Source organism: Monodelphis domestica, chromosome 7, assembly GCF_027887165.1.
Source record: "Monodelphis domestica isolate mMonDom1 chromosome 7, mMonDom1.pri, whole genome shotgun sequence".
NCBI lineage: Eukaryota > Metazoa > Chordata > Mammalia > Didelphimorphia > Didelphidae > Monodelphis > Monodelphis domestica.
Genome location: NC_077233.1, coordinates 56,227,748 through 56,245,100, shown reverse-complemented (window position 1 = coordinate 56,245,100; position 17,353 = coordinate 56,227,748). Strand labels below are relative to the sequence as shown.

At 46.6% G+C, this 17,353-nt stretch overlaps 1 protein-coding gene across 4 annotated transcripts in view; it reads right to left on the bottom strand.

Moving 5' to 3' along the window:
- Window positions 1-3,672: 3,672 nt before the first annotated feature.
- The window catches only part of IFT122 (intraflagellar transport 122), an 80,424-nt gene continuing 66,743 nt past the window's right edge, over window positions 3,673-17,353 (bottom strand). For 2 of the 4 annotated variants that reach the window (XM_007500256.3, XM_007500255.3), the window contains 11 exons: window positions 16,642-16,813; window positions 15,272-15,374; window positions 13,882-14,022; window positions 11,885-11,982; window positions 9,165-9,265; window positions 7,409-7,574; window positions 6,239-6,350; window positions 5,880-6,008; window positions 5,370-5,449; window positions 4,494-4,658; window positions 3,673-4,232 (listed from right to left, as the gene is read on the bottom strand). In XM_007500256.3, coding sequence (XP_007500318.1) covers window positions 4,143-4,232; window positions 4,494-4,658; window positions 5,370-5,449; window positions 5,880-6,008; window positions 6,239-6,350; window positions 7,409-7,574; window positions 9,165-9,265; window positions 11,885-11,982; window positions 13,882-14,022; window positions 15,272-15,374; window positions 16,642-16,813 — 1,357 coding nt within the window. In that variant the 3' untranslated portion in view covers window positions 3,673-4,142. The remainder of the gene's footprint in view (window positions 4,233-4,493; window positions 4,659-5,369; window positions 5,450-5,879; window positions 6,009-6,238; window positions 6,351-7,408; window positions 7,575-9,164; window positions 9,266-11,884; window positions 11,983-13,881; window positions 14,023-15,271; window positions 15,375-16,641; window positions 16,814-17,353) is intronic. The other 2 variants (XM_056804687.1, XM_056804689.1) reach the window with 1 other exon arrangement.

Sequence of the window (17,353 nt, the reverse complement as noted above, 5' to 3'; positions counted from 1 at the left end):
AAGACAGGCAGGCAGACAAATAGAACAAAGGACAGAGAAGAAGAAAGAAAACAAAGAGGGGGAGAAGAAAGAGGGAATAAAGAAGGAAAAACACGGAGAACAGACAGAGATGCAAAGAAAGAGAGAGACAAAGAGACACAGAGATCAAAGGAGACAGAAAGGGGGACAGAGAGACAGACATACAGAGACACAGAGAGAGAAGAAACACAGAGATCAAGAGAGAAAGAAAGAGTCAGACAGACAGACAGAGAGAGACAGGCAGAGAGAGAAAGACAGACAGAGAGAGAGACAGACATAGGGACACAGAGACAAAGAGGGAGACAAAGAGGGAGAAGAGACACAAAGATCGAGAAAGAGAGACAGAGTGAGTCAGAGAAACAGAGACAGACAGAGACACAGAGATTGAGAAAGAGAGAGAGTCGGACAGACAGATAGAGACAGACAGACAGAGACACACAGAGATACAGAGAGAAGAGTCAGAGATGGAGAGAGAGAGACTGAGAGTGAGTCAGTGAGACAGATAGAGGCAGAGAGAGAAACCTTTATTTTTAAATGGCTCAAAGCTCTTGATCTATCTCTCCTTTTCCTGTCTTTGCAGTGTCCCTCTGAGGAAGCAGGTGGTCATTTATCTCCATTTCACAGGTAAAAAATGGCCCTAGATCAACAGTGGTCGAATAGAAACTCGGAGCCAGAAGAGATGGTCCTGCCCTCCTTTCCAAATCCCCACATACACAAACATCTCATTCTTACTAAGCTGAGTCTATAGACAGGGAGTGACTTGCCCCAGACTACTGAGAGGCAGCACCTAGCACAGTGCCTGACACACGAGAGGTATTTAATAAATACTTTAAAAAAAAATTCTTATCTTCTGTCTCAGAATTGATACCAAATATTGATTCCAAAGCAGAAAAGTGGTCAGGGCTAGGCAAGGGGGGTGAAGTGACTTGCCCAGGGTCACACAGCTAGGAAGTATCTGATGCCACATTTGAACCCAGGACCTCCTTCCTGTTTAATGCATTCTTGCTGGTTTTACGGACTGTCATGGCCAAGTCTCAAATCCAAGTCTCCCCATCCTCAGTCCATTGGGCTAATAACTAGGCTGGGCTTCAGGTTCTGCAATGGCTCTCCTCGTTTCCTCTGCCTTCCCTGAAGGAGTCATGACTGGAGATAGTAATACACGTCTCCATCCTCAGGCGCCTCTTCCCGTCCCCCTGCCTTCCGCGCGCCATCTGAGCTGTCAGCGTGATTGACATGTTGCTGGGTAGTTGAGGTTTTCCCCCTCTCTTTTCCCAGCCAGATGACTTCAGTTCAAGTAACACACGGATGAAAAATCCTAACACATTCATAAATGTTTAGCTAGAAAGCACGCATGCATGATTTTAAGTAATTAGATACTCCAATGGCGAGCCTCGCGGGTGCAGCACTCCTTTTTCCCTTCATTTCCCTCCTGAGAATAGACATGGTTTCCATCTTGACCGCTGCAGGTAAAGGAAGGAGCGCTAAAAGGGGGGACCAGGGAAGGGGCACCTCCAAATCTTTGGAGGACTGTTCTGTGGAAGAACCCTTAGACTTGTTCTGCTCGACCCCAGAGGGTGGAACTAGGAGCCCTGAGTGGGAGCTGCAGGTCTGAGGAAAAAAGCTTCCTAACAAGAACAGAGTCACGGCGTGGAATTGGAGGGGGTCCTGGGTAGGGGTTTCTTAGAGATGCCTCTTCAGGGGCAGGTTGAATTAGATGGCCGGGAGGTCTCCTTCCAAGATCCTATCACAGCAGAACCAAGGTAGCCTGATTTTAGAAAGAGCCTCTGAGTGGGAATTGGGAGAATTCGATTTCAGTCACTGTTCTGTTAACTAGCGACATCACCTCGAGTCACTTTTCTCCTCTGAGTTTTAGTGTCTTTTGTTTTATGGGAATAATCATCACAGCCCTCGCTCAGGGGCTAAGAGGATCTAATAAAACATGGGTCGAAAGGTACCATGTTCTTTAGAAATGGAAAGGATGCTACCATCCCTGTTATTGGTCTTTAAATGTCTTCCTGCGCTGAGGTGAAGGCCACCAGGGGACAGAAAGCACTCAAGACAATTTGGACCCAATCCAAGATGGGTTTGGGAACCAGGAACGTGAGATCAGAGAGAGACAAACTCAGGCCTTGGCCAAATGGGCAGCTGGTTGGCCCCAAGTTGGGATGGTGGTCTTGACCAGTTTTCTAGCTTTGAATGGAATCATACTTTGGTTCCATTATTCTTTGTCGTTCAGTGCGTCCAGCTCTTGGCGATCTTTGTGGATTACACTGTCCTTGTGGGGTTTTCTTGGCTGGAGTGGTTTGTCATTTCCTTCTCATCCAGTGGATGAAGGCAAACAGGATTAAGTGACACAGCTCAGTGGCTGAGGCCACATCTGAACTCGTCTTCCTGACTCCAGGACCAGTGTTCTCTCCATCAAGCCACCTAGCTGCCTCCTTTCAGGATACTTACTTTGATTCTACTGCTTGGAATGGTTTGGGGTTTTTTTTTCTTTTCTGACAGCCTCATTATCTTCTTTCTGCCTCTTTTCCCCTGGTGGTGTCCTCCTTGCAAATTGAGATGCTAAGAAATATTAGGGTCTATCTAATTGCAATTTCATTCCAGCGAAAGGCCAGGAAATGAAGGGTTTATGGTGGGCCAGGGGAGAGCAGGATGAAAGTCAGCCTGGAAACAGAAAGCTAAGGAATAGGACTTGGCAACCCCCTCAAGATTCCAAGACAGCTAACTACCTTGCAGGATTCTGTAACTGTAGCTCTGGATTTTCCCCAGCTGGCACCCCCTCTGCGTTCCCTTCTGGTTTCTAATAGTAGAAACTTTAAGAAAACTTGAAAAGTAGTGTTTGATTAAAGGAGCATAGAAAAGGGTGGAAGAAATTAGGCTTGTGGCTTGCATCTGCAGGTGAGCTGGAGGAAGGGTAATTCTTAGTTGGCCATGCTTGGCAGGAAGAAAGTTTTGGGTATCCCTGAAGCCCGGCCAAGAAGTCCTTTGCAGCCACAGAAAGCAACCTAGCCTGTAAGGTCTGGGGAATGAATGGTAGGGCCATGTCTCCACCATTCTAAACTGGATGACTAGCCATTCCCTGGACATAATACACTCAACCCATTTCATGGCTTTGCACAGGAGAACCCCCACACCTGGAATGTACTCCCTTGCACCACAGAACCCCTAGTCTCCTTCAAAGTGTTGCTCAGGTGCCTCTTCCCAAAGGATAGCTTTCCTAAGGCTCCCCTCTTAATGACACTGGGTATACTTCATTAGAATGGAATATCTTAAAGGCAGGATGGCTTTGCTTCTCTCTTCTTGGAGAGTTCTCTCCCCCACTCTCTTCCCCATTTCCCTTCATTCTGTCTGTTTTCTTGTACATAATATGGTTTTTTAAAACTGACTTTTGCTCTAGAAGGATGGCTTGATTTTTTAAAAATTGTTCTTGCTTTCTGTGGCTAAGCCAGACATTAATTTCTTTGTGAATACTGCTCTTGGTAATATAAAAACAAAATTTTAACCTGCTCCATATTATCATTTCAATTAAATTAAATTTTAAGAGCACACAAATGTAATGTTCCTCTCTGATTAAATTAGAAACAGGTGCATTTTTGCATAAGGAAATTAAGTTGCAGACAATATGAAGATTTGCTAAAGTACAGACACTGATGAAAATAAGTAGCCCTTTTATTTGTAATTATTGAGGCAATCTGTTCGCAAAGTGTACATGCTAATGGTCTGACAGATCTGCGGACTCCAGCAGGCTGCTATGAACAACTCCAATCAACTTCAAGAGTAACAGATTTTTTTTAATAGAAAATATATGTACGTTCTCTTTTCCATCTCATGGTGCTATTTACAAAGCAGAAAATGCCATAAATAGAAATTCCCTAGTTACACTTTCCTCCTCCCCACCTCCCTACTCCCCCAAAATAATTTTCATCTGGACAGAAAACATTTTGATAGTTTTAAATGTTTCATCTTTTTATACAAATATCATGTAAATCTGAAACCATCTGGGAATAACAAAGGCAGGGCTTTCGGGTAAGTGGGAGAAGGAGCGAATGTACTGCCTTGGTCACTCTCTGCTGGGCTCTCACTTGGGAAGACTCCGGCCGGAGGGAGGAGAGTCGGGAGGGTCACTGACTGGCTTCGTCGATGCGTCTCCGGCAGTACGGGCAGCAGTTGTGTTGGAGCACCAGAAGCTCGTAATCTTCTGAGTGAAACATCTACCAAGAGAAGGCGGTGAGCCAAGGATTCTTTACCATGTCTGGATTTGGGCTCCACTGGCCTGAATCAAGGACCTTCCCTCCCCAAAGTACCATTTCTCAGGGATGGGCGACCTCTGCCTGCTCTGTAGCCAACAGGCAGATAAAGCCACAGGGAGAAATGACCTCCAATCAGCTACAAGTCAACATCTGGCAAGCAGCTGGAGCCTGGCCTGAATGGGATAAAGGGGCTAATGGAGCTCTGCAAGGCCCTCTTCCTACCTGAAAACATGAAGGACACATCGTGATGGAGGCATCTGGGAGGAGAGAGCGGAAGTACTGCCACTGCAATGGCCTCGGCCAGCGCTTAATGAGGACGTCCCGTCTGCTCATGGACCGAAGGACTGCCCGGTTCACCACCACAGGAACAAATTCAGAGCCTCCTTGCTGCAGGAAGCAGGAGAGAAAACAGGCAGGAACAGTGTCCAAAGGCTCCAAGAAGAAGGTGCCGCCACCCCTAGAGGCCCCCAAGCCACCACCTCATCCCATGAAGGAATCTTCCTACAAGCATCCATGTCTGCCAGACACAGTCAGGGGCAGGGAGCTCACTACTTCTCGAGTTCCTTTGTGCTTCCTTCGTCTGAGGTGAGCTGAGCCACCGTGTATTTGCCATCCACTGGTTCCTGCCACATCCTCTGGTGACCCAGAATAAGTAGCGTGGATTCTGCCTTTTACGTGGGTCACCCTTCGAGTATTGGTGGCCAAACACATCCTGGCCATGCTTGACGGGGCCTTCTTCAGTTGTCCATGTTCTCCACCAAGCAAAGTGCCCAGATCTGAACATAACGCTCTAGATGGTCGGCTCTCCACGGGCTCTCATTTGGGCATTCCCAATGGACCGGACTCAACATGACTTCTCAACTCTTGAAGGGTCACCTTCAAGTCTCCCGGCTATCGTCCCAAGATGCTAAATCTGCCAGGGAAGCCTTGCCACAAGGCTGCCCAGGCTCTGGGGCCTGGCCTGCTGTCTAACCTCATCTGGGCCCTCACAGCTGCAGGGGGAGCTTATTCTTCCCTGACTAAGTCCACCTGACATCAGAATTCCTCAGAAGGCATGCAGGGGACCTCTTCAGTAGTCCTCCACAAAAGCTCACTCACCTCAAAGCTCAGTTTGGCAGTAAATGGGTCATCTTCCTCAATGCGGTCCACAGTCTCATCGAGTCTCAAAGTCTGCGAATCTGGAGGACTTAGTCAAAGGAAGAAGCCTCGGGAAGCCCCCCCCCCAATACTGTTAAGACTCCAAATGGCACTCCCTTTGTTTCCTGGACATAGAGCTCATATGCAAGATGTGAAACCTGACATCTCTGGGAGGAGGAGGGTGAAGAGCAGGTTGGAGTATTTAAAAACCAACCTCTCAAACAGGGGGCCTGAAGGTGGACTGGTATTTGCCTAAAGTCACCAGTGAATCATCAACAGTCCAGAAAGGGCCCAAGTCTCCTCCCCAGCAATATAACCCCAGGGCCACTGTATTAAATGATAAAAAACAATACTACTAATGGTGACAATAGCCCCAACAAACGCTCCCACTTTACAGCCCCTGAACAGATGCCAAGCACTTCCATACAGAGTCTTCCCAGGCCTCCCCATTGCCCCATCCACAAAGGATACTATTGTTGGCTATTTCTTGCCATTTTCTCTCCTTTTTGGTTAACCTTGGAGCCTCCAGGTCAATGAGAGCCACGGCTTCTTCATCAGTAATTCCTTCTTCCAGGTAGAATTCCACCAAATGCAAAACTTCTGGAGATGAGGAGTCCAAGGTTGGAGATAAAGAGGATGTCAGTAGAGCTGGATGGATCCTAATGTCGGACCTCTGCCTCCATCTGGATCCCCAAAGACTATACAGATTGTCGGCCACCTCCAGGGGCGGCGGAGGGGCATCACTCATCTTCATGAAGCTCCCTGTTCCCCTACCATTCACCCAGTGAAAAAGGAGGCGGGAGGCTCCCGCTGAGCACTCTTCCACTCACCGTATGAAGAGGCTGAGAAGACAAAGGGCTGCCGACAGTTGATGCACACATTCCCCAGGTTGTTGAGCAGAGGGTTGTTGGTGGAGCACCTATAGCACAGGGGTACAAGCTCCTACAAAGACAGAACCCAAGACACCACCTGAAACCAAAAGCACAGACCGCCTTCCCCGTCCACAGGGGCACAGGCAGGATCAAAGTGGGGCGTCTTCCTCCTCCACCTCTCTCTCACTTTTTCTTTTGCTCCCACAGTAAGCTGGGCACCGGACCAAATGGACAATCATGTGTCCAGAGGGAATGAACAATATGGCCAGCAGCTCTGTGGGCAGAAAGAAGGGGCATCTGGCGTGCCTGCTGGTTGGACCGTGTCTCACTTCCAGGACAAGCTAGTCCAGCCTCTTTATTTCATACAGAAGGGAGCTGGTCAAGAAGAGAAGTCACCCGTCTGTCACAAAGGAGACAGTGGAACAGTCTACACAGGCACCTGGGGTTCCCCTGCCTACAGGTCCACGTAGAGACATGGGGAGGTAGGGCAGGAAGGGAGGGAGAGCCCTCAAAGGTTCCCTCACTTCTGACTCCTCTGCGGCTCCCATTTCTTTCCTACAACATAACGAGTGGTTCAGGGCAATATTGTGAATAACGTGATTAGAAGTCCTTGGTCAAAATGTTCAAAAGGTTTAGAAGGTGAGGAGAATGACGAGTGGGGTTGGAGGAAAAGGAAGCTCAAGGCCAAGGGGCAGCAGGAGCGAAAGCCCAACCCTGGTGTGGCTCCAAACCTTGGAGGCTGGGAAAGTTCCTGCGGCTGTCTGGAGACTGCAGGCTGCTCCCAGGAACATAACCAAAATCCTTCAAGAAACTGAGGGACCTGGAATGCACCTGAACCATCGGAATCCCTCAGGCCAGGCTGAAACTAACTCCAAATTAAGGATAAGGGGAACTGGGACTCCAAAAGGGGAAGGTTACAGGGAAGGTGTGCAAGGGGGGTTCACCCAGAGGAGTGGGGTCTGGGGTCAGAGAGAGAAGGGCAGAAGAATCCTGGGGAGCATTTAGAAACCAGCACAAATTTTAAATTGAATTTGGAGAAGGAAGTCATCAAGAAGAAGGGCTGGGCTGACTAGGACAGGCACTGGGCAGCCAGAGGAACAACAGCTCGGAGCCCACACCAACACTCACCTCGCTGTCATGAAAGGGCTTGGAGCGGATTGTCAGGCTGCCCAGTTCAATGGATTTCTGGAACCTGGCAGGGATCTGCAGACCCTGCAATTTGTCATAGGCATGACGGGCCAACTTATATGCACCCAAAGCTTTGCTCTGTTTTGCCAGGGTGAATAACGTATTTCTGTCATCAAGTTGAGGAAGGAGGCAAAAGGCAGTTAGGTAACCAAGGGTTACTTTGGGAGTGAGCTTTGCATTAGAGCTCCGTTCTTCCCAGTGCCAGGAAGGTGTGGGTAGGAGCCTGAGAAATGCGTTTGCACATTTGTAAGATGTAAATGTACTTCTCGGATGCAGAGGCATATGATTTTTTCCAGAGATAAAGGCAGTGCAGTTTCCATTAATATTTTAACCACACATGGGTTCTTTGGCCTCCTTAAGGCTCATCTTGCTCCCTAAATTCAGGCCAGAATGTTTCTACTGCACTCAGCAATGGCCTGTGACCCAACCTTCTGGCAGAGACTGATAGGCTGAAGGCTGGGACAAATGATGCCCCGTGCCCTTGCCTCAGTTTGATTGCAGCCAGCCCTGGGTGATCTGGCCAGGGCTAGAAGCAGGTCCTAAAATAAAGCACCTGGTTTGGGATCAGGCCTGGGAGGACATAAACTAGACCACGCTAAGAAGGTTCTTCTCTTTCCTCCCTCCCACTCTGAATCCCCTTCCCCCATTTATAGGATGGTTTCCCAGACTTCCCCCAGGAGCCTCGTCTTTCTCATTCAGGTCACCAGGACCTCGACTGCCTACGTAGGGAGATGCTCCACAATCTGCCCTCACCCTCGTCTGGCCTCCCCTTACCATCCCTCGAGTGAGGCCCCCAACACATGGCAGAGGACCAGACACACATGTCCTGCCTAGACAAGCCTGTGCTTGGGAGAAGGCCACCTCATTCCTGGGTTTCTTTCCTTTGACGGAGGGTTCGGTGCCTAAGGGACAGCCAGTGTCCCAGTGGAGAGGACACTGAGTCTGGAGTCAGGAAAACCTGAGCTGAAACTGAACCCAGACACCAGCTGTCTGAGGTCCTCTATGGAGAACAGAGACAAGAAGTGCCCAGAATGAGAAGGCTCAGTGAGGTCTCCATCAACGCCCAAGAGATGGACAGATAGATTATAGGTGCCGACAGACACACATCTGGACACAGGAACTCCTAGTGGGAAACCTCCCTCCACCGACATGAATGAGCTCTCCACCTGTAGCCGAGGTCCCGGGATGGTGAGTTAGTGCAAGGTGCACGCCCTGAGCCCAGGTCCTCTGCACTGCCTCGCTTATGGAGCATGAGGATTACGGATTAGGGTACTGACATATTACCCAACTCTTGTAGACTTCTGAGGGTTCCTCACACAAAGAAAGTATTCAATAAATGTTGGCTGAAGTGGATGCTGAGGGGCTCCTTTAGGGTCACTCCACAGGGCACTTACATAACAGTGATTCTAGGGGTCTAGGGACACGGTATTACTCCCCGGAAAACATGGAAAGCTCCCTGGAGGCCTGGACCCAGAAGGTCCTTTAGTGCTAATTCCCCCTTTGGCACAGCTGCCTTCCTTTCCCTGGCTGATTCTCTACCATAAAACAGGCCTAAGGATAGCTAGCTTGCTCTCTTCAGGGGCTGTTGCAAAGATAAATGGTTTTGTTTGCAAAGTGCTCTAAAAGGAAAAGCTCTGAGCAATTAGGGCCAGGGGGTGCGGCAGAGTTTTGCTCAGAGAAGGTAGAGCAAGGATACACTTTAGAGATACCCAAGGGTGTCTCCTTAGACAGGCTGTGGAGTAGGAATCTGGAGATATTGAAAAGTGTTTCAGGAAGATGAAAACTGAAGGGCTCCTCCTGTAGCAAGAAAATGGGGGAGGGGGGGCAGGGAGAAGAGAAGAGTTAAATTCCTTCGTTAAATACATGGCATATCAGATCTAGAATTCATTTCACTAAATTCTGAGATAATTCAATTTAGGCTGAGATAAATTCTATCTTTGCACTAGCTATGAAAGACCTTAGTAGGCAAATTTGTAGTCTAAATAAGGTTTTGAGTAAAGAGTGGCCTAATTGACTTGAAACAAAGAATTCTTAAAGAATTTGGCACATTTCATAGTTTGTAAGCACATAGACGATTTTAATTACATACAGGTCTTTGGATAAGATTGATTCTAGTAACCAGGCCAAGCCTCCTCCATGGCAACACTTCCCCAGCAGTTCGTCATAATTGCAACGGGCCCTAGATAAGAATACAACTAGATTCCTTTATAAGATATTCAATAATTTAGACTTTTTGCTGAGTTTCAAGGTCTTCTCTCAAACTGATCTGAACTTTTCTGAGAAAACTGCATTATATTCTGTCCTTCTAGGGGCTTAGTACTTTCCTCATCGATATGACAGTCCCAGCCAGGTACCCCTGGGAGCCCATCCTCTTTCCAGGCCCTCTGGGGTATTGGCTTCCCCTATTAGACTGTCAGATCCTTGAGGGCAGGCCTGCCTTTCTTTTTCTTATCTGCATCCCCAGTGCTTTACATAGGGCCTAGCACACAGAAGGTACCTAATAAAATGTTTGTTGAATTGAATTGAATTGAATTTCTGGCTACCTTACTTTTCTATGCACTCAGCCACTTATAAAAGTAAATTATTATCTTAATTCTCCCTGAGAATTTTGCTTTATTTTTTTCTAATGGAGGTAGAAGAGAGAAAAGGAATGCTTGTTAAATGGAACAAAACACCCCCCCCCAATCACCCCCTCAAAAAAAGTTCTAATAAAAAAAAACCAAATCTCTCAACCCCGGTCGCTTTCTTTACCAAGCTAAAACTGAGTATAAGAACAGGCTCTACCATGGCAGGAGTAAGTATCAAACGAGTCACCACCCCCCAGATTCACACTGCTCCTCTGGAAAAGGAGCCCTGCCCCTGGGCTCTGGACGAAGGGACTGGGCTGTCCAATCTCAGTCTGTGCCTCTATTATTCCAATGCCAGTTTGGGAGAGAAGGATGCTCCTTAGTAGACCCTAATGCCAAGGCCTATGGCCCACTGGTTACTGTGGAATAGAGGAACCCATGCTTGGGTCAGTACTTAGTCACCCAGGACCAAGTGGGTGGCACTTAACATAGCAGAAATGACCAGACTCAAGAGGGCCTAGTACTTAGAACAGGGCCTTAAACAAAGCAGATATTCAGTTAGGTGTCTGTATTCCCAGAACTTAGCACAGTGCTGGGTTGTTGGAATTGATTCTGGAGAACAATTACTGTGTGTTACAGAAGTGAGAAAATGGCACATCTTGTTTCTTTTTACCTCTTAATGAAAAAATACCAATATCCCCCTAGTAGGATATGAGCTCCTTAAGGGCAGGGAATGCATCAAATTTAGCTTAACAGATGCTTACTGAACCAAATGAAGACATCAATCTCTGATCTACTGAGTTTAGATGAACACCTAGTGATTCCCCTCCCCACTTACCATCCCCAACATGGTACCCTTGGTAGAGACTGACAGACTTATGGAAGGGGAAATCCACAAAAAGGGGTCAGAACATTTCAGGGCCCAGGAGTGCTGTCAAGATCTTAGGACCATCCACTTTCCCAGGACCCAGAACAACTACAAGAAAGGTAGCTGTCCAGCTTGGCTCTCCACACTTTAAAAAGTTTATGAGTTATCTGGCTTAGTAGACTGAGAGCCAGGCCCAGAGACAAGAGGTCCTAGGTTCAAATCTCGCTTCAGATACTTCCTAGCTTGGTGACCCTGGGAAGCCACTTAGCACCTACTGGTTAGGCCTTACTGCTCTTATTGCCTTGGAACCAATATACAGTATTGATTCTAAGAAGAAAGGTAAAGATTTTTTTTTAAGTATATGAAACAACTGGTGGGGGAGTACAGATAGGAGGAATCAAAATCATTAGAGATGAAATCAACACAATCTCTGAAAAAATCCAAAAAGTTGAGGAGGAATTAGGGTAGTTATAAAGATATGGTTGAGGAAATAAGCTTAAAATGAAAACGATTCCTAGAATGTTAGAGTTAACAGGGCCCTCTGATCATCTGGCCCATCATCTCATCTTACAAAAAAGAAAACTGAGAAAAAGGAAGTATATTTGCTTATACAGTAACCTGCCCAAGGTCACAGTAAGTATGTAGCACAGCTGGGCCTAGAACCCAGTTAAAAAGTGGAGGGGATAATATGGAATTTGCATTTCCAGTAACCTTTAAAAAAACAAGAGACCACCACTTCTAGGAATCATATGATTTACTAGTGTACATTTTAACTATAGAATTCTGGCTATATACCAACTAAGTAATCTATTATGAAAAAAAACCCCCAACATTTCTAAACAATGTTCCTTAGCAGTCAGAATTACTCAGCAGTAGTTTGTGTCTAAATTGGTTTCTTGTGTATCAAGGTCTGCTGCTCATTAAACAGAACGGAGCCCCCTGCTCAGTGAGCCCCACTCCCCAGCCCACCAGCAGGCTCACCGTGTATCGCTGAATGGAGTGATAAACATGGTACAGCTCAGCCAAGTGCTGGAAGTGGTGAAACTTGACCAGCATCTCCTTCTTCTGGTTTTTGTCTACTGCATGCATGGAGGCAAGAGGTAGAAGACCAATCAAACCAAACTCCCAGCTGCCTCTGACTCAATCATGGTAGGTGGGGAAGGGGCCAAAGGACAGAGGAGAAGGACTGGAGACAGAATCAGTTCTTTAAGAGTTGACCATGGGACCTAGGAAGTGGCCGGAAGGAAGTCTAATGTGTTTGATGGTTTAAGAAACGGGCATGGGACTATGCCCAAAGGGTGATAAAAGACTGTCTGCCCTTTGATCCAGCTATAGCACTGCTGGGTCTGTACCCCAAAGAGATAGTGGGGAAAAAGACATGTACAAGAATATTCATAGCTGTGTTCTTTGTGGTGGCCAAAAATTGGAAAACGAGGGGATGCCCTTCAATTGGGGAATGGCTGAACAAACTGTGGTATATGTTGGTGATGGAATACTATTGCTCTCAAAGGAATAATAAAGTGGAGGAATTCCATGGAGACTGGAACAACCTCCAGGAAGTGATGCAGAGCGAGAGGAGCAGAACCAAAAAAACATTATACACAGAGACTGATACACTGTGGTACAATCGAAGGTAATGGACTTCTCCATTAGTATCAATGCAGTGATCCTGAACAATCTGCAGGGATCTAAAAAATACTACCCACAAGCAGAGGATAAACTGTGGGAGTAAAAACACCGATGAAAAGCAACTGCTTGACTACAGGGTTGGAGGGGATAAGACTGAGGAGAGACTCTAAATGAACACTATAATGCAAATTCCAACAACAGGGAAATGGGTTCGAGTCAAGAACACATGTGATAACCAGTGGAATCGTGCGTCGGCTATGGGAGAGGGAAGGGGGGGGGGGAGGAAAAGAAAATGATTTTTGTTTCCAGTGAATAATGTATGGAAACGACCAAATAAAATAATGTTTAAAAATTTAAAAAATAAAAAATAAAAAAATAAAAGCTAAAAAAAAAAAGAAACGGGCATGGGGGCAGCTGGGTAGCTCAGTGGATTGAGAGTCAGGCCCAGAGACGGGAGATCCTCGGTTCAAATCTGGACTCAGACACTTCCTAGCCATGTGACCCTGGGCAAGTCACTTGACCCCCACTGCCTAGCCCTGACTACTCTTCTGCTTTGGAACCAATGGAACCAATACACAGTATTGATTCTAAGATGGAAGGTAAGGGTTAAAAAAAAAAAAAGAACCGGGCAGCCAAACCTGGGGGGGGGAGGCAGTGTGGGGATTCTTGGCTAGATCGATCATGGTAGACCATCCATTCAGCACAGCGCTGTAGGAGGGACAGGTCAAGATCACCATCAGCTGAAGAAGTTGGGTTGTTAGGGCAGCAGAAGAATAGGCAATAGCCAACACCACCTATGTCATTTTGTGCAAAGCTAAGAGAAGGCATGAGCAAATCACTGGTTTTGCTCTTAGTCAAATGGAGGAGAATTCCTTCCCCTTCTACCACCATTCATCCAAAGCCATCCTTATATGAGAAACTTTCCAGAACAGTACCAATGCTGCAGGCACCAGCTTTCCTCCATAGCCCATAAGAGCCAAATAATAAATTCCAAAGTGTGCTATGACATATGATTTGCTTTTCTTTTTATGAAAAAAAAAAGACAGAAAAAAACTGGTGCTCAGATGGTTACAGCTACAGGTTCCTGCTGCAAAGGGAAATGTTCTGAATTAGCATGCAGGGCAAGGACTCAGTTATAACCTCAGCATGGCATTCAGGTATTTGTTAATGCTTACAGGCAAACTGGAAAAAGATGACATGCTAGATTATGCTTCAACACAGGGTTCTAGACAGCCCAGGCAATAAACAAGCCCTGGGTTTTAATTAAAATGTTACAGCTCATGAGATGTTTATCTCTACACTGGAGTGGGGGGTGGGTAAAACAAGCTGGCCCTCTGATATATCCTTACCTTGAGCTATATCAAGACACTGCATGGACAACATCCAGTAATAATACGCTGCGTCATTAAATCTGCTTTCGACCACAGCATTGTGAGTGAGTTGTTCCAACACTTTGACTGCCTCACTCTGACGGCCAGCTTTATGGAATGCTGCAGGAAGCAAAACATTGAGGAGGGTGATGCAATTAAGTTGCTGAAATGGCATTTCACAGGGAACAGAATGAGGACTCAAAAATGGGGATGCCCAGTTTGCAGGCTGTTCCAGCCTCATCTGGATCTATAAAAAGCATCGGCCATTACTGTCCCTGTCAGGTTGGTGCCAGGTTCCAAGTTTCTATATAACAGTTGTGAGAACTCCACTAAAGTTAAGCTAGTGGGGAGCTAGGTTTTATACAAGTGAGACAGAAGAGCTAAATACTGAGGAACCTTTTAAACTAACTAGTATTCAGACCATTTGGTGTCAAATTTCACATGAGAATTAAACTTCCATTGATCCACCTCACTAATAAGTCAAATCTGTTCTTGGGTTAATTGTTTTATTTTCCATGCTCATCCTCAGCTGAGGCATCTTTGGAGTCCTGACTTCTGAAAAACTGGTTCAGAAAGTGCATCAAAATTGGATAACAAATGAGAATCGTCTGTAAGTGTGGGCTTTTCACCTGAGCACCACAGACGGAAAGCCTCAACCCAGGACACTCCCACATCCTTTTGAACTTACAATGTCCAAATTCATTTTAAAGAAAGGAAAGAGACTCTTGCTTTTGTTCCAATCCTGCCTCAATCTCTTGTCTGAGCACCAAGTTACTATGGCGATGGATTCTTAGAAATGCAGAGACAGACAGATGGATAGGTTGATATGTTTTGTCCAAACATGCAGATACTTCAGCAACTGGGTACTCTGGAAATGCTTACATGATAAAAGAACACTCTGTCTGTCAGTAATGCCTAAAAACCATATTCCCAAACTCCTCTATGAATTACGTAGCTGGCGACTGTTCCTGAATGTATCTAAGTAGGGACAAGAGGCTGTAGAACAGAATATGGACCCATTTTCAAAAGAGAGTAATAATTATTATTATAGCTCTCCTTTCCCACTATCTCCTGCATCCCCACGGCAGTAGAACTTTAAGGCCTCTTTTGAAACTTCCAAGAAGCAAAAATTATCACACTTTAACAAATATCTCCTATGGAACACCTATTCTATAGAAAAGGGGCTACAATGATTCAGAATATATCCAAGAACAGAACCCAAAAGTGAATTTGGGCTTTTGCCACTGAAAACATCTCTGAATGATGAAATACAAGACCTGCAGCCCCAGGGAAGATGGCGGGAAGGCCAAGGCCAAGTCTGAAAGCTGGGCCTTTGCTGCCAACAAAGGCTCTGGATTGGCTAACCTACCTTTCTGGGCTTCTTCAAAACGATCATTCTCTGCCAACCACTGGGCATAGGGCACATAGACATCATCCTTAAATTCGGGATGCTTCTCACCCAAAGCAAAGGCCTAGGAGAAGGAGCAAATGTGTTCTTAATGAACCAGCTTACTTTGTCCTATGAAAACATTGCAGTTGGATGAATTAATTATGGAGCTGTCAGATTTCTCCAGCATGACAACCCTGCATGGGGAGGGGCTCTTTCCCCTCCTCCCTGTCTCCAGAAAGGCAAAAACAAAACAGCCTCTTTGAAAACAAAAGGCAATTAACAGCAATATGCAGAAGACTGGATTCAATAACAACACAGTCTGTTTCTGGACCACAGAAGCTGCACCAAATCGGAAACATTTTATTTTGAGGGCTTGCGTGGGCTTTGGTAGTGCTGAAAACAGATTTCTTTTAATTGAATCTGACACCTAAGGAAATATAATTGACGTTATCATCATCACTGCTTATTATCTGTTGAGTGATAACTGTGGCCTCCATGCAGTACGGCCCAGATTAGCCATTTCTCCTGAGCCCCAGAATCAGCTGTCAAGTCCTGCCTTGTGCCCATTCTCTCTGTATTTCAAATATCTGATACTGAGGCATCCACTCCAAGCTCACCATTCATTTTTAAAGAAAAAGAATCAGTCAACAAGAAACAATCTGTAGCAGGAAACTCTACATGACAACCAAGAACTGCCTAATGCACAGTCTGGACGGAAGTGTTCCAAGATGCCATAATTTATGCTTCTTGAAAAACCTCCTTATCAATCAAACTCAGCGAGCTCCTATTCCCTGACTCTGGACCCCTCTCACCTCTCCAAATGGGGTCACGTGGATGGCAGAAGAAAATTGTTCTTATCTGGAAAATGTCTACGTTCGCCCACAATCCATAGCTTTGAAGAACCAGTCAAAGAGGGACACAGGAGTATGGAAACAAGCTGACCCAGATGGCTTTGGAGCAACAGGGGCCAACTGGCCTTCCCATTGGGAGCCTTTCCACCTGGCCCTGCGCATTCCTGTCTCCCCTCCCACACCAATGGAGTAGACTCCAGGGTTAGAAGGGGGCTTTCTGGCTCATGAATAGCACAGGTGTAGCTCCCAGGAAGGAAAATTTCTACATGCTGCTATGGAAACCAGGCAGCCCCAACCTCTTAATTTCAGAGGAAAACAAGCAACTTGTACAGGTCTTCACCGTTAGTGGCAGAGCCACATGTCCACATATACTTGTTCCACTATTCCTCCCTGCAGAGCCCCATCTGTCCCCTCTCTCCGGCAGCTTCTCCTGGTCCACCGAGGCCCCCTCCACAGCCTGGGCCAGCACCCGGGCACCCTGGAGGAAGCTCTCCTCACCTCATCCCAACGCTGAGTTTCCACATGAAGCTGCACCAAGGACTTCAGGTCCCCTATCTTCAGGTAGGTCTCCGCTGCATAGCCAGGATTGTCCAGTTTCTTGAAGTAGTGAGCGCATAGCAGCAAGGGCTCTCGTTCAGCTTTATCCAGTTTCCGGGCAATATCGATTAACCTGGCAGCAAGAAGAGGGAAGGCAGGAGTCCATGGCTGAGCCTAACGGAGAGGATGGGACCTGCAAACCGCAAGCCTGGCCTTACCCCTGCAAGTGCCAGACTTGACCTAGCGGCTTGGGATCTGCTCTGTTCTTACCTCTCAGAAGCAGAAAAAAGACCATCCTTCCCTGGTAATTACTCGGCAAACCCTCCAGGGCAGATGGAGTCAGCACACCTGGCCCTTACAGACTACAAAGGCTCTTTAGAAGTAACATCTCAAGAGCTTGCAGGGTCCTCAGAGGCCATTTAATTGAACCCTCTCATTTTACAGATGTGGAAACTGAGGTCCAGACAGGATGAAGGTCATGCAAGTAGTAGATAAGAGAGGGAGAATTTGCACCCAAGTCCTCTGACTTCCAAGTCCTGTACTCTACTACCTCTTCCAAGTGACTCCCCAGACAGTATAGCTCCTTTGCCAACATCAAACCCTTTCATATTGCTAAAACAATCCCTGAGGTACCTCTGGCCTCTCAATCAAGATAAATTAATGATGGCACAGT